General features: G+C 38.9%; 1 protein-coding gene across 1 annotated transcript in view; it reads left to right on the top strand.

The window, feature by feature from the left end:
- bltp3a (bridge-like lipid transfer protein family member 3A) overlaps nt 1-11,140 on the top strand; it is a 49,337-nt gene extending 38,197 nt beyond the window's left edge. Inside the window, exons 12-21 of the mRNA XM_073823663.1 lie at nt 975-1,116; nt 1,260-1,453; nt 2,582-3,864; nt 5,235-5,419; nt 5,507-5,649; nt 7,141-7,297; nt 9,165-9,439; nt 9,578-9,686; nt 9,795-9,880; nt 11,030-11,140. Of these exons, the coding sequence (XP_073679764.1) occupies nt 975-1,116; nt 1,260-1,453; nt 2,582-3,864; nt 5,235-5,419; nt 5,507-5,649; nt 7,141-7,297; nt 9,165-9,439; nt 9,578-9,686; nt 9,795-9,880; nt 11,030-11,140 (2,685 nt within the window). The remainder of the gene's footprint in view (nt 1-974; nt 1,117-1,259; nt 1,454-2,581; nt 3,865-5,234; nt 5,420-5,506; nt 5,650-7,140; nt 7,298-9,164; nt 9,440-9,577; nt 9,687-9,794; nt 9,881-11,029) is intronic.
- Nucleotides 11,141-22,605: the final 11,465 nt, after the last annotated feature.

Consider the following 22,605-nt stretch of genomic DNA (forward strand, 5'->3'; position numbering starts at 1 on the left):
TCAGCACATATTTTTTTTTTAATGAGAAAAACGAATATTAGCCTCAGCAAGACACTTTAATTTTTAATGTGATGCATCTTTAGGGCTTGTTACATGTCATCAGTGCTGCTATGTATGATATAATGCACGTTTTCTGTGTTTACTGTTGTCTTGATAGATCAAAAGAGACATAAGTGTGTACCCTTTAAGCTAAAAAAAAACATAAAATGTTGAAATCAAATGTCCCTATATAAATACCCTATTAATTATATATTATTTAACCGCTCACTTTTGGAACTAAAATTCCCATTGCTAAATGTTCTGAGTTTAAATGTTTGGGGGCAGTACTTTAAAAAAAAATATTCAGCTTTATTCAGCAAGGGCACATTCAGATGCTACAAAAAACAAAATAAACATTGCTACAAATGAATATTTGAAATAAATATTCTTTAGAACGTTCTATTCATCAGACCTGAAAAAATGTATCACTCTTTCCACAAAATTTGAAGCAGCACAACTGTATTAAACACTGATAATATTTCTTAAGCAGCAAATTTAACATTTGTTAAGGATGATTTCTGAAATATTATGTGACACAGTGACTTGAGTAATGATGCTGAAAATGTAACTTTGCATAACAAAAGTAAATTACATTTTAAAATAGATTCAATACATTGCACACTGCAACAAGTCAGTTTGCATAGGCGTCATCCCAAAAGGAAGCCTCATCTGAAGCTGGCTCACAAGAAAGCCTGCAAACAGTTTGCTGAAGACAACCTTTCTTCATATGGTAGCATACATGTCTATGAGTAATGTTTTTTTTTAATACTTGAAATGTAACTAAAGCCCAGAACTCTAAGACAAAAAATCACCCTATGGTCAGTTTGTAAGTCCCAGATATTAGCTAGCTTGTGCATTTGCCTGCCAATGACAGTCTTCTACAGATCAAGTTAAGAAGCTAAAGTAAAAAAAATAAATATTATCTATTTCTTTAGGTGTCCACCGGAGGCCGTCACAGCAAGAGAACGCAGTCTCTCCTCTCCTGCAACCGCAAATCCTTACATCTCCCAGAGAACACTCCTGCAATTCACCTTCAGTTCACTGAATACTACTTTCCTGATAACCCTGGACTTCCTGGTATGTTATCTATCATTTTTCACGTTCATTGATCACTATGGTTAATGTATATCATTCACTTTAACAAACTCACAATCTTGTTGGACCCCACTGTGATTTTATAATTTTTATTTTCCTCCCATTGGCCCTTTCTCTCTCTCTAGTACCCTGCTCTAATCTTTATGCCCAGCTGAATGGTCTACAGCTGTGTCTGGATGCCCCAAGTGTCTTGTGGATGACTCTGTTCACAAGAGGTCTACACAGGACATTAGATCAGGTTAAAGCCTTCTATCACCTCCAAGACAGCAGCAAGACAGAAGAACACATCGATGTCCGCCTGGATGCAACACAGCTGAAGGTAAATCAACAGATCTGACATGATTTGAAAGGATGGAAATCCAGTATGGATTTATTAAAAAGTATGTCTGCTTCTAATGTTAAAGAAGCATTGCTACAGTTTTAAAAGATATTTCCTTTTCTTTATCATAAAAAATTTCTTTAACATAAACCCTTTTTTTTCATTGAGCCTTTAAAATTTGGTTCAGTAACATACTCCAAAAACAAAACAACCCCCATAGTGCCCTATGAAATCTTTTTTTTTTTTTTCAAAATTCCGTTTTATTTTTTCCAGATTCCCTTTTTTTTCCATTTTAATTTTAAAAGAATGTGTAATTAATTGAAATCATGAAACTTTAACACAATTATAGCAGCAGTTTAAGAGTTTAACAAAAATTACATTTATTTTGTATTTTTCTCAAATTCAGTTTTACTGAATTCTGCATTTCCAATTGTCTGGATTCCTATTGTAATGGTTTCATTCAATTTTAATAATCAAATCATCTCTAATTAGTTAATGGAAAAAAAAAATATATATATATATCTTTTTTTTTCAGAAAAAATATTTTTTAAATAACAAAACATTAACATTACCTTAAGAAATATATTTATGTCACAATTTGTTCAAGTTAAACCAAACTTTTATTTTGATGGGTTGCTGTGAAATCCTTTAAGTTTGTGTTGTATTTGATATGATGATAGTTTTTCTCAATAGAAAAGTTAAAATGCTCATGAAGTGACTCTCAGAGCGGTTCTAGAAATTGTTTATATGTTCATGTATTCATATACTGAGGTGTCAGAGGCTAAAAACTGCATAACACAGTGTTTTGTAGTAAACAAAACCATGCATCTGCATTCAGAACATGCAGGATTCATATTTAAATAGAATTTTGCAGCTTAATATTCACAGACAATAGTCAATATCAAGTTTTGATTAAAGTGTACTGACCTTTTGATTTTCATCCCAAATCTGGCACATTCGTGACATTCCGCATTATATATAAATTCCATTTTTATGACTAGATTCCATGATTCCGTCAATGTTTTCCACATCGTGGAAACCATAGGGCCCTACCTCCATTCTAACAGATATTTTTTTGGTTTTGAAAACATTTTTCAAGTGTTTCAGCTGAAGCTTTTTTCTCTTCAGCTGATCATTCCTCTGGAATCCTCCATTTTGGATCACCCAGACCGCCCTCAGTCACTGAGCATCAGTCTTCCTCAGATCGCCCTCAGCAACACTCGCCACGCTCCTCACGGTTCCCATTCAGACCTCAACAGCACCTACAGCAGCTTCTCCACCCGTCCTTTCTTCCATCCCACAGCGTGCCAAACTTTCCCTCGAGATCAGAGCGTCCTACATCCCCTGCCGTCTGCTTTCCTTCAACACTGTCTAGAAAACGTGTCCCTGTCATTAGCGCACAAACGTCCCTCTCGCTCTCAGGACGTCTGGTCTGTCAGTCTGTCCCGAGTGACTCTTGGCTTTGAAGGGGCTCGTCGAGGACTCAGAGGGAAAGCCCTTCCCTTTGTGGAGCCCTTTGCCATGTCTTTGTGGATGTGCCACCCTTCTGCCTTCAAAAAAGTCTCTTGTTGTTCAAGTCTAGATGGCGAATCAAAATCCCCCAACAATTATAGCAAACAACCCCTCCTAGACTTATCGCAGGGTGTAAATGACATAAATAAAGTTGACCAAACCGAAGATCTAGTCAGGTCTCCCATGGCCTCCATTCATATCTTAGCCCAGTCCATCACTCCTGTCAAAATGTGGCTCAACCACTACCAGTTCGTAGCTCTTTTGCGAATGAAGGACTACCTTGCCCGACTAGCTGGAGATTTGACCAAGGACATCCAAGGTTTGGCACAAGCAGAACATAAACCATCAGATCCCCCTTCGGTTTGTGTCTCAGTCCTGATGGAAGCAATTGAACTTGCTCTTCTGCTTCCTCCTGCAACATGCGAGCCAGAAGAAGAAGCTCATTCTCCTGAGGAAACAGACAGTCCTAGTTTGACCGACTCTGATCTCTCACCATCCCACCATGTCCGTGAACCTGGCCTGCTGGAGGATAGTGGGACAGGAGGGAATGAGGATCAAGAGGATGATGCCGAGCAGGAGGGTTCGGTAGAGGAGGCTTTCGAAGCTGTTGAGGAAGGAATGGATGGACCAGCAGGGCAGGATGGTGAAACTCAGGCCACCGTTGCGTCCATGTCTCCTCCGCTTTCTCCAGGGAACTCTGCATTGCTGTCCCGCCATAGCTCCACTTTCAGCTTGGAGGGGGAGCTGTCTAGTGCTCTCAATGCCACCAAAGGTGTCACCAAAGACGCACTCAGCGCCTCCTTGGATCTCACCAAGGGTGCGCTGTCCATCACAAAAGATGCCTTTAGCATCCTGAGCCGAGGATCTGGCATGACTAAACTCTTCACTCCTCAAAACAAGTAAGACCTTGGAGCTTGTTTTAGCATTGATTTTAGAATTGCCAAAGTCCCTTTAAGGCAAGTCATGTCACTCGGCGGCCATCTTTGAAACGCCTCTCGGGCATACAAGTGCAGCTCCTATCTGTTTGAATGGGGAAACATCAAATTCTCCAAAACTGTTCACCAAGCTTACGATTAAATTTCATATTTTAAATCTCCAAAGAAATCCAACAAGAACTGCCTCATAAATGTGGTTCCTTGTGCTCCAATAGCGTGAAAAAAACGCTTATTTTTCCGGCTAGATGAGCCAGTGCGCATGCGCAGTACTGAGCGCACGTCTTAGAGCGCCGATTGTTTCTATAGCAACCGGGACTTCTAACGGCAGCTGCAGTGACGCGCTGACTTTTCTAATCAACGATTGGCTCTTTCACTAAGAAGGCGGGGCTTCGCGGCCATAATGAGCGTTGCATTTTTCCCCATTCAAAACTACACGAGTGACATGTCTTGGGTATTCTATAGTCTTTGGAATTGCATTGAAATGGAAAATCTGGGATATCTTATGCTGGCTGAAACAAATAATTTTACTGTTCACATTTTATCTCCTAGAACTTCTCTTCTATCACTTAGCTATTGTTGACTCCACCCTAGAAATGATTGCCTGAACAGAGCCATTTAATTTGTGGTTCAGCATGAAACAATGTATTTTTTGTTTCTGAATATCTGGCCATCTTTTGAATGAGGTCACATGCAGTGCACACAGTACGTAATTGAAAAGAGCTGATACTGCTTGCGGGTATTCTAGTGAATGTCTATATTTGGTTTAAGGAAGACACATTGGGCTGTATTTGAAACTTTTTATGCATAGTTACAGTAAATTTGCTTTTTGTTGGTATGTTATCAGCCTGTAGTTTTAAAGGGGTAGTTCACCAAAAAACCTGAGAGATATCTGTCCCTGTATTGACCACAACTTTGATGCTTCAGAAATTTCATAAAGACAAGTAATCCATACAAATTGTGCAGTTTATTAATGTGAGGGCAACTACCATTGAGGTTCTCTTTACCATGTGACCCTGGACCACAAAACCAGTCATAAGGGTAAATCTAAAAGCTGAATAAATATGCTTTCCATTGATGTATGGTTTGTTAGGATAATATTTGGCCAAGATACAACTATTTGAAAATCTGAAATATGAGGGTGCAAAAAATAAAAATATTGCGAAAGTCGCTTTTAAGGTTGTCCAAATGAAGTTCTTAGCAATGCATATTACTAATCAAAAATTAAGTTTTGATATATTTACGGTAGGACATTTACAAAATATCAACTCTTTCTGCCAGTGTGGTTAATGACACATAATTCAACTCAAGTGTCATGTTTATTATGACTTCTGTAGGGAGCAAAGTGCACGGCCAGAAGAGTCCAGTCCCTCGATAATGGGAAACCTGCGGCTTCAGACCATGAAACAGTCGCCTTCCCAAAATTCCTGTGACAGTGCCATTTTAGAGAGTAGTCTGGCGGATGATGGCATGTCCATTGACAGTGACGTCAGTGAAAACTTTGTCATCCTCATGGACTCTGGTACAGAAGCACTCATAGTACTTTTATTTTAAAAACTATGACTGTCAGTGTCTATAAGCTCTGTATATTTGTGTTGTTGTGATTCAGAGTCTGGTGTGGAGTCTTTGCGTCCTAATGGTACAGGTTTTTCGGGCAGCTGTGTTAGTCCAGCTCCAGGAACAGAAGGTGGGTCGTCAGCAGACCTCAGCAGCTCTCTGTCCCAGAGCACTGAAGACATTACCCAAGATATGGTGAGTTTTATCTTTTTTGTTATGTTGCTGCCTTATGTTAAACTGCTTTAAATTGCTTTTTGTTCACATCAATCTACACTCCACATACAATAATGGCAAAGAAAAAAAATGTTTTTTAACTTTTTTTTTCAAATTTATTAATGAATAAGAAAATAAAAAACTTTAATGCCATTGCATAAGTATTCTTAACCTTATCTGGTTCAGTTGAAATTTATCTCAGGAGCATTCATATTGCTTGTAGAGATTACTACACTTTGAGTGAAGTTAACCTGTGGCAAATTCAATTGAATGGGTATGATTTGGAAAGGCACACATGTTTTATTAAATGTCTAACAGATGAAAATGCATGTCAGAGAAAAAACCAAGCCATGAGGTAAAAAAATATAAACTGCCTGTAGAGCTCAGAAACAGGATTGCATCAAGCCCACACATCTTAGTTCGGAAAAAATTCTGCTGCATTGAAGGTTCACAGAAACATGTAGTCTCCGTTAATGGAAGAAGTTTGACACAACCAGGACTCTTCCTAAAGCTGGCCTCCTGGACAAACTGAGAAATGGATGGAGAAGAGTCTTGTCTGGAGTGGTGACCAAGAACCTGATGGTCACTCTAATAGAGCTCCATGATCATATGTGGAGATGGGAGAAACTTACAGATGGACAAACTTCACTGCAACACTCCACCAATCTGGGCTTTATGGTGTTTGGCAAGACTCAATCCACTCCTCAGTAAAGAGACATGAAAACACACTAGGAATTAGCAAAGAACACCTGAAGGACCCTCAGACTGTGAGAAACAAGATTCTGTGGTCTGATGAACCTCAATTCCAAGAATCATGTTTAAAGGAAACTAGGAATCTGCAGAGCACCATCTCAAAAGTAAAGTGTGCTGTTAGCAGCCTCATGATGTGGAGCTGTTTTTCAGCGTTAGGTATTTATCAGAGTAGAAGAAAAGCTAAGTGCACCAAAATATTGAGATTCAGAACCTCAGACTGGGCAGAAGGTTCACCTTCCAACAGGTCAATGACCCTAAGCACACAGCCAGAGTTGCTTATAGACAACTCTGTGAATGTCCTTGTCCTTGAGTTGCCCAGCCACAGCCTGGGCTTGAACCCAATCGAACATTTCTGGAGAAACCTGAAAATGTCTGCCAGCCTCCTTCCAAGCTGACAGACCTTGAGAGGTGAGTAGAAGAATGGCAGATAATTGCCAAATGCTGATGTGCAAAGCCTGTTGTATCATAACCAAAAAGGCTGTAAAGGTGCTTCAGCTAAGTACTGAGTAAATGCTTATCCAATGTACTTATTGTGGGGGAAAAAGCTATTTAAAGCATAATGCAGCAACATTAATATGTGAAAAACAAAGATGAAGGGGTCTGAATACTTTCGGAAGGCACTGTAGATGGCCAAAACCTGTCCTCAGCATGGAAGATAATTTGTGATGAATGTGTCATGAATGTGATTTTTTTTTTTAATGAACGCTCTGTTTATTTCAGGTGTCTGTGTTAGCATTGTGTCTGAGTCGAATGGGATGCCTAGCAGAGATGCGTGGTGAAGATATCGTGGTGGCGCTGGAAGCCCAGGAGCTTGTGCCTAAACAACATGGCAACCATAAAGTCACGGACCTGCTGGCGGGACTGGCACTGACACAGGGTTAGGATGCTAAATGTGTCCATAATAATGAATGGAGAAGTATTTTTCATTAACAAATTAGCATAAGAGTATGTTGAGTATATCTGCATCATACGATCACCCCGCTAAAGGTGTGCGATATATATTGTCTGCGATAATATCGTAATTGTTGTTTTAATGATGTGCAATTTGACATTATCGAGCATATTGCAAAAAAAAAAAAACAGACCTACAGAGTGCGCGCATAACGCTACATTAGTGATGAAGTCTAGTAAGTACAAATTTAGAGTGCTTCTTTCACTGCATGATTCAGTCTATTAAATGCACTTAGAATGATCGCATAATTTAAGAAATGGGGACAGAAAATGTATATATATATAATTTCATATAGTTAATCAATATCACATGAACAGTGCTGTTTTTTTTTCCTTCAAAAATTCGCATTACTACAAATGTGATATTGTTTTTATACAACAGTTCAACAAACTAGAAGTTAATATTAAAATACTTACGTTTTAAATAGCATATTTCCTGTTTGTGCTAAATTTCACCAACAAAAATCATTCTAAACACTGCCACAGTACTATTTTTCTGAATTAATCAATCGTTAAATGACCCGGTTCAGTCGCAATGACTCACTTATTAACAGTGGCTTGCTGCCACCTACTGGTGATTTTAATTTCACATTCAAAGTATCTTTTCACTTTTAAAATAATTTCAAATATAGCTGCATTAACATCTAAATGCCACTTCATATGCAACCTCTGCAAAGATTATATTTGTTGATACTGATTACATTTGGTAACAGTCCAAATGTATTATTATTATAACTGACTGAAGAATTTGACTCAAAAGATGATGCACACTTTTAGAAAAAGTGGTTTTATAAAGGTAAAAATGCCCATGAAAGGTAAAAATGAATTTAAACTTATTGGAAAAGAATAGTTTCTATCACTGCTGATAACAGCTGATAAAAACATCACAGTAGTCCACAAGTAATCCATACCACTCCAGTCCATTAATTAACATGAGTTAAAATATGAGTCCTGTGTTCATATATTGTCTCTTCCACTTAAAAAGTCATCATCTGAATCAGGAGAGAAATATGCACAGATCAAACGGCATTTAAAAACAGTCCAAAACGAGTTCAAAAACAAGTACGTAAGTGGATTTTGTTGTGAGAGGACCACAGGGAATGGACTTGAACGCTTTAATGATGGATTTGTTTCCTACAAACATACAGCTTTTAGCTTCACAAGATGTTAATTGATGAACATCACAATAATCCACAAGTAATCCTTGTGGTTTATTGTGATGTTTTTATCAGCTGTTTGGACTCTCATTTTAACGGCACCCATTCACTGCAGAAGATGCATTGGTGAGCAAATGATTCAATGCTAAATTTTTCTAAATCCTATAACGGAACAAACTTACCTACATCTTGAAAGGGCTGAGAATGAGTACTTTTTCAGCATTCTTTAATTTTTAAGTGAACTATTCCTTTAAACAAACGATCTCTATGCACAAACATATTGTCCATGCTGCTGAACACTGGGGAAATTGGATATTCGTGTTTGGGCACAGATCAGGTGATACACCCATAGTACTCATGGTATGTCTCTTTTCACTCCCTGGATATGAAGTCAGGAACTTGCAGTGCATCCCCAACCACTAATTATTTACAACTCAAAGCATGCGATCTGCTCTTCCAACCATATGTTAATCTGTTTTAGCAACCACCCTATATAATTGCCTCACTTGCACTCTTCATTTCTGTGGTTACTGTTTTATCAGTCTTCTGTGTGTGCAGATACATGCAGTATAGCACTTATTTGAGATCTACCAAAACATTTTCTCAAAAACATCTTTATTTTCTTTCTCACCACAGCTGGATCTTCCTCTCCCAGTGCTCCGCTGTCTCCCGGCCCCCGGTCTCTCTCCTGTCCCCCAGCAGCGGCCCTCAGGATGGAGATGGGACCGCGAGCGGGCAGACACTCACCTCTGTCTGAGAGCGTGGGCTTCATGGAAATGTGCTTGACAGGATGCAAAGCAGAGCTGCTGGCTTCTACCTTAAACATGCTGGGACCCTTCCTTGAGGATGAGCTGAGCGCAGACCCCCAGCCGATGAGACTGTGGTTACGGGACACTGCTATTACACTAAAAGTAAGACACACTTCATCCGAATCAGAGCTAATGGAAGACTAATCATTCCATTGAAAAGATTATTAGTTGTATGCTTAGTTACAATGACTGTGAAATGCTTTATGGACAAGGAGTCTCTGTTTTCGCTCTTTCTAATAGGATGATGGTCCTCGTGTCTACCCGACCGCTCCTCAACCAGTTCCTGTGTTCTTCTCTTTGGATGGCATTGTGTTGGAGCGTTTAGATGATGGAATCCTCAGCCTGAGATGTGAGTCCTTTGGGTTTGGGTTACAGCAGCTGCTCATATTACATGATATCTGCGCTGTCACCTGTTAAACTAACGTTTGCTTCCTCTGTTTCACTTTTACGCATGTAGCTGCGCAAAGCCAATCAGGGACTGAGACAGAAGGGGACAAGGATAGAGCTGGCCAATCCTGCTTTAGAGCTGAGGAGAAGAACAAGGTATGATACATTAGCAAATCAATATACAGTTGCAATCGAAAGTATTCAACCTCCTTGACCTGCAAGACATTTTGCTGCAGAGCAACATTTTGTGAAACCAATTGAACAAAGGCATCAGTACAGTATTAGAGTGAGTTTATTAAAAAGTAATTCTGAGAATGTAAGTTGGTGAATAATAATTGTTTTTTTTTTTTTAAATTGGCTCCAAACGTTCATGTTCGAAAATTATTCAACCCCCAAAAGTCAAATTTGGTGCAGAATTTTTTATTCTTTAAAAACAACAATAAACACTGCTTGGAAGTGCTTAGAAGCTTCTATTACCTCTCTACTGCAATCTTGGCCCATTCCTCGTCTAAAAAAGCTTTCAGTTCACTAATAATCTTTGATGTAAATAATTACAGAAATACTAGAACTCAAAAATATTACATTATATATTGACATTATCACTTTTAATATGCCACTGATTCGTTATAGATGCAAGTCCTGGATCTTCAAAAAAGCTTGTATTTGTGAAGTACTACAGTCTAATTTCGATTGCAGCTGTACACAATGTAATGCTGCATTATTTAATGTGTTTTGGCTTGTTTGAGTGTGTTTTGAGATGTTAAACAGAACATCTGTCCCATCGTAGTTTTCAAATCCCATTTTCACTCACATTCAATTTAAACATGCCATTTTTAGATGCATTATGTCAGTTTGGATATAAAACAATCAAGAAAGTAATGACTTTTTGATGTTGTGGACATCAAATCTGTTGTGACGTACCATATTGTAATTGTGTGTGAGTGATTTTTTTTTTTTCTGAGAAATAAAACATGTTTTTGTTGACAGTTTCAATCCTACAGGATACTGAGTAATTGTAATTTTCCAGTGCTTGGCTACGATTCCTTTCGAGGACAAGAGAAGTCTCTCAGATGTCAGTTGTGGCATTTGATATCTTAATTACATGTCTGAAGTCTAAACGTCACTTATTATTTATAAATGAAGGTGTATTGCTACAACTGCTCTCTGAAATCATCTCTTATTTCTTTTAGCATGTTTCAGATGTGTGTTTCTGTGTTTCAGCTGATCATGATTGATGTTTAGTCTAATTCAAATCTAAGAATGTCCTCTTTATCTGTTTCTGTATCTGTTTCACTTTTGTTTCAGTCACTGGAGTCTAGACTCACTGATGTCCAGTCAGCTCTTGACAAAGCTCTGTCTGATCGAGAGCGCCTGCTACAGGAAGTCAGGAAACACAACCCCTCCTTCACCTTATGATGTACAAAGGGAAACCAGACTTGAGTCCAAATGAGGCACGAGAGAAATATCTTGTAGATAAACCAGAAGAAAAAGAGGTTTGCCTCTGCTGACTTAAAGTTCTCATCCATCCCTTTTCCGTACCTTTAATCTCTAACGTCTGAGTGTGAAATTGTCATCTAATGATCTTCAGTCACTTTGAGCATCCTCCATAAGTCTTCCTGTATAGCGACGTTTCTCTGTATGTGACTGCGCTACACCGGCTCACCAAGCCCCCAGTTGGAGGAGGCCTGAAGTCAACAGTGCCTCTTTAAGGCACATTGGATCATGTCTTCACTTCTGGTCAGCATGCTTCTTGCACATTAGTCATTTTTAATTTTCACGACAGGAGTGTGTACAGCTTTTAGATTTTATAGATGTGTACGAGTGTCGTTAGGTACCATAGCTGTGTAGCGTTGGTAAACACAAGCTCTGTTCCAGAACCTAGAGAGCTCCCTAGACAGTAGGGCTGAGTTGACATTATCAATTAATTGATTTTAATTAACCAAAAATTTATCTTTACATCTATGCTATTGCAGTTGCGTTAACAAAATGTCCCTAAATGTTACTTGTTGTGCGCCTCCAAAAAACTCTTTGTGCTGTTACGTTTATTATGAAACAAAGTCTCAACTTTCAAATTCAATCAGTTTTATCACCAAATTCAAACAAATGGTGTTTGACGCGCTTTCATTTTTAATGATATCTCAGTTGAAGCAGCACGTGAACCAGTCATCTCTCGTTCTTTACTACTAGTTATAGCACGAAATAAATATTAATGAACAAAAGGTTGAAATAAACGGTACAACAGTAGGGCCCTATGATTTACACGATGTGGAAAACGCAGACAGATTTGCGGAATCCAGTCATAAAAATGGAATTTACTGTAAAACGCAGAATGTCATGGAATTGGCCAAATTTTGGATGAATAAATCAAAAATAGGTCAGTATACTTAAATCAAAATGCAATTTGGACTAGTGGCTGTGAATATTAAGCCGTAAAATACTACTTAAATATGAATCCTGCATGTTCTGCACGTGTCTATATGAAGAAATTATGCAGACATGCAGTTTTGTTTATTAAACAGATACCAAAGCGCGTGCGACACGTGTTTTCTGCGTTTGCCGTCTCAAAATATAAATGCATGATAAATACTGCTCTGAGAGTCACTTCATGAGCATTTAACGTCATATAATATATAAACAGAAACTTAAAGGTCTTCACAGCAACCCGTCAAAATAAAAGTTTGGTTTAAATTGAAGAAACTGTGACAGAAATGTATTGCTTAATGTAATGATAGTAATGATACTACTACTACTACTAATAAAATCAGTTGATCAGCAATGCTTTTCATTATTAAAATTGAATAAAACCATTAAAATGGAATCCAAAAAATTCATGGAAAGCACAGAATTTGGTAAAAAAATAAACATTTGACAGAAAAAAATTATATCAGGGCTTTAAAAATAATTTTTAGAAAAATTTAAATTGAAAAAAATGGAAATTGAAAAAAAAAAAAAAACCGAAATGGAATTTGGGGAAAAAATAAAATAATTTTATAGGGCCTTACAACAGGTACTCAGGTGGTCAAAGGCAGGTATTATTTGCTGATATGCATCCCAGAATGCATTTAGCAGGAGTAAGTTTAGTAAGATGGCAGATGAAAATTAGAGACTTTTAGATTTCATTAAATTAACTGTTTTACTCATTTTATGCACAATTTGAATTTTTGAGCTTAATGAAGTTTCAAACGTAGGTTTGGGAGGAGCCTAAGCATTCAGTCCTGTCAATCATCATTGTGAGCCTATTTGTGACCCTGGACCACAAAACCAGTCAAAAGGGTCAATTTTTGAAATTGAGATTTAAACATCGTCCGAAAGTTTAATAAAAAAAAAAAAGCTTTCCATTGATGATATAACTATTAAAAAATCTGGAATATTATGTTCCAAAAAAAATCTAAATGCTGAGAAAATCGCCTTTAAAGTTGTCCAAATAAAGTTCTTACCAATGCATATTAATAGTCAAAAATTAAGTTTTGATATTTCTGCCATAGAAAATTTACAAAATATCTTCATGTAACACAATCTCTACTGAATACCCTAATGATTTTTGGCATAAAACCAAAATCGATAATTTTGACCGATACAATGCAGCGTTGGCTATTGCTACAAATATGCCCATGCTACTTAAGACTGGTTTTGGATCCAAAGTCACATATAAGCAGCACTCATTGGACCGCCCCAGTGTAAATTCTTCCAGCATCCTTCCACCTCCCCATCTCCTCCTCTATTTCTGTTATTCTCCCTCTAGGTAGTACCACAGTGATGGGTTTGAACTCTGAGCTCAAGCTGACCCTTGGGTTCAGGCCTTCATTGAAGAGAGCAAGCCAAGTTTGTTTACCATTAACCATCAGGACTGGATGGGCAGGCAAACTCATGAGTTAGAGTATTTGAGTTGTTCTCTTAACATTTCAAAACAGTCTGTGAGGTTTCTTGACTGTAAGGGTTAGAGTAAGGGTGCTGCCTTTGAAGGAAACTAGTAAGTGTAGACAGCAAGGCTAGGTTTAGGAACAGAGCTGTGTTGTAAGTTTCTTATCGGCTGCTATTCAGTGTGTATATTACAGCTGATGTGTGTGTCATTCATGAAGGAAGCTGAAACAAAAGCACTTTGACGTAAATGCACTGTATAGATCACCTTTTTATCTGAGGTTCAGTGTATAAAACATGGTACTTCTATTAACCAACACATCCTCAGAGTCATTGAATCAGTCATTGTACTGAGACGCCGTCCATTTCCTCTAGTGTAGGATCATGGTTCTCGTGATCATACAGAAACATTAGTGCCAATGCTGGTGGTCAGATGACTTGGTGCACAGGCACTTGAGATGTGAAGTCACTTTTATTCAGTATTACAATGCTCACTTGTGTCAATGTCGATTGTAATCTGGGTTATTTAATGAAAAAAAGGTTTTTGGTCAGAGTCAGTTACACTAAATAAGTCACTTTGAGACATTTCACTACTCTGTGGAGTTCAGGCAAAAAATATTAATGTTTATGCATATTTATTTGAACTTTGTGCAAATTAATTTAATTGTTTCATCAGTGAAATGGACAACTTTTTGATTTATATAAACATTATTAGGGGCCAAGCACCGAAGGTGTATCCGTTGGCGTTCTTATTTTTCTTTTTCCATTTCCGTTTCTTCCGCTATTGAGTTTATGGCAGCCCATAGAACCATTTGCTGGAAAGTTGTGAAATTTGGCACACTGATAGAGGACAGTCTAAACATTAACCACAGCAAATTTGTTGCCTCTATCTCAAACTCTCTAGCGCCACCACTTATCCAAATTTTCACTCATGTTTATGCCAGTGTTGTTTTTGACAACCATCTTAGATTTAGTCTTAGTCTTAGTCTTAGTCTTTTGGACTAAAATGCTTCTTAGTTTTAGTCAAATTTTAGTCACTTCTATATGTGATAGTTTTAGTCCAATTTTAGTCGACGAAAAGTCAAAAAGGTTTTAGTCTAGTTTTAGTCGACGAAAAGTCAAAAAGGTTTTAGTCTAGTTTTAGTCAAAAAAAGGGAAAAAAAGTAGTCTTTTAACAAATTAATGTAGGTCAGTAAGTATTTTGCTGTTGGGTAGTGTCACTTATAAGTTCTGAAAATAGCAGATCTATAGTTCAACACAATGTGAGCTTCCGGATCGACTATTTTCACCAATAATTACAATAATGAAGGAATGTTTTAGAACATAAAAGACAAACAAGGATGGAATGCTAAAACGGCTTGCCATACTAGTGTAGCAAAGAGTATTTAATGCTAAAACGGCTTGCCATAGCGTCAGATACTTTTTAAGTTTTAATTGGCATGCACAATAAGCGGAAATGTCATGCATTTTAAACGTCTGACGGACCACCCACTAACATTTTCGTCTATTCTCGTCTCGTCAACGAAAACTCACACACGTCTCGTCATGTTTTAGTCATCAACGAGCCATTTATCTCGTCATCGTCTCGTTATCGTCATGAAAAAAAGTGGCGTCAACGAAATGATTTCGTCATCGTCATCGTTGACGAAAACAACACTGGTTTATGCTAATAAATTCGAAAATAATAAGGTTGAGGTTTTTTTTCTATTTTAATTAGTTTGTAAAACCGACTTTTTCGAACTCGTCCTAAACGGTTTGTCTGATTTTAACCAAAATTGTCTCAGATTATCTTCAGATCATGCTGGCAAAAAGTTATGGAATTCAAGTTAATTAGTCAAACCGTTCTCAAATCACGCACAAATAAATTCTATGAAAACATGCTAAATGTATGTGAGGCTATTTCTCCGCAACGGTTATGCGTATTGAGACCAAACTCTGTGTGTGTTATAACTAGCATGTCCTGAGGCTACCTGAAATGTTTCAGCGCAGTGCCACCTAGTGGTCAGGAGATATGAAAATGGCTATTTCTCTTTAGATTCGGTGCATCATGCTGAGTCAGACCATATTGAATTTCCCCATTTCAGCCATTTAGAGTTTTGTTGTAAAATGCTAAATTTTTATGAACGCATTGACATATCATTACGAAACTCGCTATGTGTCTTCGGCACCATGCCCTGACAGTACTCAAAAATTTTGATTATTGTAGAAAACCTACTTTTTCAAACTCCTCCTAGACTGTTGGTCCGATTTTCACCAAATTTGATTTGGATCATCTTCAGACCATGTTGACAAAAAGTAATAGATTTTGTGTCGATATATAAAACCATTTTTATTTAACGCATCAACAGATTTGCTGGAAAGATGCCAAAGTGCATCTGAAGCAGTATCTCTGCAAAGCTTTGAGATACAGTATTTGCACCAAATTTTGTATGTGGCATTGTCACCTCACACCTTACACCAAATCAATTTGGTAACAGCGCCACCTGTTGGTCAAAAGTGATAAGCCTTTAAATCATATTACTTGCAGTACTACATCATCAAATCATCTTCCTTTTACTCATTGTTCCAGTTGGTCTGGTGTTCCATGCCATGCTTAGCGCCTCATTTTCCCTTTGGTGTGCTTGGCCCCGTAAACAGCTATTTTTTTTTTTTTTTTTTTTTGAGAATGATACATTTCGGTTATAATTAGTATTGTTTAGTTTCCAAAATTTCATTTCTTATCCCCTTTTAAAATTTTTATCTAGGAGTTGTGACGAAAGGATGACAAGAAAGTTTCTATGTGATGTCCTGTATAAAAAATCTAATCAAACTACAGGTGCTAGAGCATTTAGACGCATTTCTGGTGTGTACTGTAAAGTTTAGGACTATCACAAAGCTCACTTTTGTGGTAAATCAGTATTATGTGGCAGATAAGATGGTTTGTGGGTTTATAGGAAACAGCTGAATGAATGTGGCTCCTCTAGGCTTTCGTGTGATATCAACATCCCTCTCTGTCGAAGATGTTTGGATTGATTTTTGTCAATTGTCCGGATATTTCAAACATTGCTTTTTCTCTTTCTGTAGATTTCCAGAGTCTTGTCTCTGTGCTTCAGCTTTCAGTGCAATGTGTAGCATTCATATACACTAAACAATCTCTGTTAGTGTATCGAGATATTTCTGTCTTCCAAAAACCTTTGGAAAACTTACGGTTACAGTAGTCTAAACTGTAAAGACTTTTCTGTAGATGGTAGAAATGGAAATATTATTCTTACGATCAAAATAACTTCATTCAGTGCATGGAAGAAAAAAAAAGAAACATTTGTTGGTGTTTTATGCATGACTTTACTTGAAATCTTTTACAAGTGCAACATCATCAAGGTTACAGACTGTTTATTTTTTATTTGTTTTATTTAATTTGATTTTATTTAAGGGTCATTGTTACAGTAGTTATACTGTTGATGAGTATTGCCTGTGATCAGAATGAGCATATGGTAAAATATTGACCTGATTTTACTAATTGTACTGATTGTTTTTAGCTGTGTAGTTGGTACTAAATTTACTTGTATTTCTATGTGTGCAGATATATCTAATTATTTGTCCAGTACGACGAATGTTTTGTTTTTTACGCATGAAGGTATCAGATAGTGTGGTTGATCTCTTCTCAAGAACTGAATGATTGGTCTGCTCATCTCTGAGAGTTGCTCTTGTTAATGTTTTGCAATATATTCGTAGGAAACACAAATGCCCTTTAGAGTTTCAGAAAACTTCTCAAAGTCTCAAACTGTGCTCAGATTCTCCAGATACCAAAGTCTATAATCAAAAGTCAAAGATTTCAATTTTAATTTGAACATTTGATCAAATTCACCAAAATGATTTAGGCTGATCAAAGAGATTTTTTAGAGAAAGTTCTTAAAAGCTTTTCTTTGCAGTAAATATTGTTTCAGATGGACACCTAATACAATTAGCAGAGTAAGGCAAATATATGGTTTGTCACAGAATGTTTTGAGCAGCAGATACAGTGTAAAATTGTACAATTATCAGGTTTATGGGAAGTACTGAATTGTTGAATTGAGTTGTGCCTGGTTATGTGATGTCTGTAATGGCGCGTGTTCACTGTTCATGTCCCTCTGACCTCCTATAAATGAAATTCAGTGGTTTAGTTTGACCTCTGATCTCTTCAATATGGTATTCTAATGTAAACTCACATTTCTGTCACCACCATTAAAGTCCTGGAACAAAACGCTAAAACAAAACTGATATTTTGTTGGTTCTGTGAACCATAACTGTGTGAAAATATGTCAAGACCAATGATCAATAAAATGTTTCTTAAAGTTGAACTTGGTGTTTCTTCCGTCACTTTCTCTAACGTCAGTACACTTATTCAACTGAGAAATTACCAACATAAGTTAATGTTGAGTAATTTATTTTAAGATACAATGTTACTTTGTCCATTTCTGAAAATCGCAAAATGGCCTTAAACCATTAGTAAATAAACTACAGTACGTTATGTTGTCTAATACACACACAAACTGTATTTATTCTGAAAGCGCTGCACAAGCTCCTTAGCCAGGGTTCAAAGTCGAAAGTACTGGGGAAATCTGTGCTGAAACAGCTTAATGAGAATCATTCATAAATCTGCTGCTGTCAGCAAAAAGTAGTACTGAGGTCTCCTTGCGGGTTTCCGCCAACATAAAAGTCAACATTCACAAATGTTAGTATTGTAATTTTACTGTTGTTCTGTAAAATAAAATAAAGTATGACAAAAATTATTATAACAATCATTAAGGAGGAGGAGGAGGAGGTGAAGTGAAGCCAAGTATGGTGACCCATACTAGGAATTTGTGCTCATACATACATACACACACCCGGAGCAGTGGGCAGCCATTGGGGGGAGCAGTTGGGGGTTTGGTGCCTTGCTCAAGGGTCTCACCTCAGTCGTGGTATTGAGGGTGGAGAGAGTGCTGTACATTCACTCCCCCCACCAACAATCCCTGCCGGACCCGAGACTCCAACCCACAACCTTTGGGTTACAAGTCCGACTCTCTAACCATTAGGCCACGGCTGCCCCCAAGAGACTGATTGTACAGTATAGCGAGCGTCGTTGATTATAATAGAGCTTTGTGATATTGCGAACCAAGATGAGTGACAGCTTTTAATCATTTTTAAGGGAGTTTGTAAATGAGATATTGATTTAATACAACAGTTAAATAAGCAAGAAGTTATTATTAAGTGACTTACATTGTCTGACTATAACACTATTGCCTGATTTTGCTCTATTTCGTCGTCAATAGTTTTAAACAAGTCACATTTGAGCCGCTGCTCATCTCCATTCAAACACTGCGGTGTTTCGTTTATGAATGACCGTGCGTTTTTAAACGAATCTAGTGAAATGATTCAATTTCCCATTCATAAAGACCGTAACTTGCCTTATTCTGAATGAACCAGCGGTTCGAACGAATCAAATGAATGATATAATTCAGTAATTAAATCAGTGTCTTGGCACCATCTGCTGGCAGATCGATTCAGTTATTTAAATCATTTAATATTTCTGTATTCAAAATTTTATATTTTTATAAACAATATAACTGCAAGAGAAAAGCATGAAAATATATATTTTCATATTTATTTGTTCTACAAACATTTACTGTGTGCGGTATGATAAGAATGGGGCCTGATGGAAAGCGATCACTGATGCAGTTGCAATGTATATTGCAAAATATATGGTGCCCATATAAATTGTGGAAAAGCTTTACATGCTGAAAGTAGTAGGGGGTTATAAAAAAATCGATTTAAATCGTAAATCGGATTTTTTGTGAAAAAATCAGGGATTTCATTTTTTGGCCATATTGCCCAGCCCTACTTTCTCCCCAGCCTGGCACAAATGGCTCAATTAGTTCCGGGTTTGATGAAGGCCTGCCTCCCGAAAAACAACCATCACGGTGATCGGAGCAGTTCGCGGACACTTTAGTCAATGCTTGCGTTTATACCAGCTGCCCTGCGGCTCGCTGAAGCATCCCAGAAGCGGCTATCCATGCTACATTGCTAAAGTTAGGCGAATCCCCCACCTCGTCCGTCCCCAACGATTTGAATTTCCAGAGGCGGGATTTATTAGAATGATATTCTAATGGACTGCGTTGTGACATCATAGCATCCGGAAAATAAACGCTGTAGTCCAAAGGAGTCATTCGTTGTAGTAAAAAGAGATTATTTAAAAACTAAATATCTCCCTTTGGAGTGGACTAAAATTCAAAAAGTGAAAAAGCATAATAGGACCCTTTTAAGTCTGCTGGTTGACTCTATTATCTGACTTTCAATTATTGCAAATCCAGTGAATAACATCATTCTGTATTCTTTTGACTGGTTTTCTTTTAATATTTATAAAAAAAACTGTATTACATTAGTGTTCCCTATTTTTTTTTTTTGAGCAGACAGTTCAGGGGGCCCTGGCGGGTTTGAGAGCTCGGGAGGCCATGGCGGAGCAGACAGTTCAGGGGGCCATAGCGGGTTGTAGAGCTCGGGAGGCCATGCCGGAGCAGACAGTTCAGGGGGCCATGGCGGGTTTGAGAGCTCGGGAGGCCATGGTGGAGCAGACAGTTCAGGGAGCCATGGCGGGTTAGAGATCTCGGGAGGCCATGGCGGAGGAGACAGTTCAGATATATAGTGCCCCCCCCCAAAAAAAAAAAATTCTTGGGGACAATTAGGGGGTTGCAAGCCAGAATAGTCTCTGGAGGGCACACTTGAGGCCCGGGCTCTGGACGGCACTCGGGGCGAGCAGGCTTTGGAGGGCTGGACGTCACCAGCGGAGACTCTGGAAGAGCAGGCTCTGAGCAAGCGGTCACTTGAGGGCGCTCTGGAGGAGCGGACACTGGAGGGCACTCTGGCGGCGCGGACACTGGAGGGCACTCTGGCGGCGCGGACACTGGAAGGTGCTCTGGAGGAGCGGTCACTTGAGGGTGCTCTGGAGGAGCGGACACTGGAGGGCGCTCTGGCAGCGCAGACACAGGAGGGTGCTCTGGAGGCGCGGACACTGGAGGGCTGGGCGAGACCAACGGAGACTCTGGAAGGCTGGGCGAGACCAACGGAGACTCTGGAAGGCTGGCCGTGACCAGCGGAGACTCTGAAAGGCTGGACGAAACCAGCGGAGACTCATATGTAGTGGCCATCTTGTCCGGGGGCTCGGGAGAGACCGCCATCTTGTCTGGGGATTCTGGCATGGCGGCCATCTTGGGTGCAGACTCTGGCGTGGCAGCCATCTTGGGTGCAGACTCTAGGAAGAACAGAACAGGACACAATACTGACACCTTCTTGATTTAAGAATTTTTAGATATTTTGGCTGGAAACAAGACAAAAAAAATTAAAGAAAAGCATTTTTTTAATGCCATTACCTCACGTTAATGTTAGCACCAGGTTACCCATCTCTGTTTACAGAGACAGGTAGCAACGTAGCACAACCAGATCGTACCATAACAAACATTATTTGTTTGAATTATCCAGAATGTGCTAGTTCGAAATAGAAATGGAAATGTCTATAAAAGTGAACCAAAATGCCATGTACCTGTTATAATCTGCAATTGTTGCTTTGCAGCTTTCCCAAAGAAGACAATTACATCCTCGTAGCTAGGGGGCAGTCATATCATGCGCAGGGCCAGGAACAAATAAATTCAAGGACACCAACAGAATGAAATGGTAAAGTAAGCAAAATCACAAATACTACCCACCCGTGTCATATTTAATAAACCAATAACTTAGATAAACAGCAGGTTTACACGCGGGTTGTCAGAATGTTGTGGAGAAGTGCGCTCATGTAGTTGAGAGGTGGCTGGGCGTTAGCTTGCCAGATGCAAGTTGACATGTATGAATCTGACGATGGTATAAGGTGCAACAAATAGACCCAACAAGAAATTTGATGTGGTCAAAATAATATGTGCTGTGAATTTCTTGACAACTAGAGCCACGGCGGGCAAATGATAAATGAAACCTATTGTCCTACCTTAAAACTTCATAGCTACAGTTCATAGCCCACCACCACCAGCACCACCACCACAACCATCACAATTCAAGGGCCCTTTGCAGCCAAACGCCCTCCCTACAGGGTCAGGGCAGGGGCCCTTGTAGGCAGAGGATCAAAGAATGTAGGCCCTCTAAAATAGACAAACGAAAATACATTGTTGATAAGCGTTGCAAATTGTTTTGGGCCCCGCTGGCCCGGTCCGTAATCCGTCCCTGGGCCTATATGGTAAAAGTATAGTAACCATGTTTTTTGGCGGTTTGATTACCATTTGTATAACCAGAGTTACTACAAATACTATGGTGAAACTACATAGTGTAGCAAAACCATTGTTAATTTGTGATTTCCATGGCCGTGGCCTAATGGTTAGAGAGTCGGGTTGCGGGTTCGAGTATAAGGTCCGGCAGGGATTGTTGGTGGGGGGAATGAATCACCAGCGCTCTCTCCACCCTCAATACCACGACTGAGGTGAGTCCCTTGAGCAAGGCACGGAGCCCCCAACTGCTCCCTGGGCGCCGCAGCAATGGCTGCCCACTGCTCCAGGTGTGTGTTCAAGGTGTGTGTGTGTGTGTGTGTGTGTGTGTGTGCGTGTGTGTGTACCTGGTATTCATCACGTTATGGGGACCAAATGTCCCCACAAGGATAGGAATACCAGTAGATTTTGACCTTGTGGGGACATTTCTCAGGTCCCCATGAGGAAACAGGCTTATAAATCATGCACAATGAGTTTTTTTGAGGAAGTAAAAGTGTGCACAATCTCCTGTGAGGGCTAGGTGTAGGTGTAGGGTAGGTGTAGGGCCATAGAAAATACGGTTTGTACAGTATGAAAACCATTACGCCTATGGAATGTCCCCATAAAACATGTAAACCCAACATGTGTGTGTGTGTGTTCACTACTGTGTGTGTGCACTTGGATGGGTTAAATGCAGAGCACTAATTCCTAGTATGGTTCATCATACTTGGCCTCACGTCACCTCATTTCATTTCCTTTTCCTTTCATTTCCTTAACTATAGTAACCATGTTTTGGTATTATTT

This window comes from Garra rufa, chromosome 18 (genome assembly GCF_049309525.1).
Source record: "Garra rufa chromosome 18, GarRuf1.0, whole genome shotgun sequence".
Classification (NCBI taxonomy): Eukaryota; Metazoa; Chordata; class Actinopteri; order Cypriniformes; family Cyprinidae; genus Garra; species Garra rufa.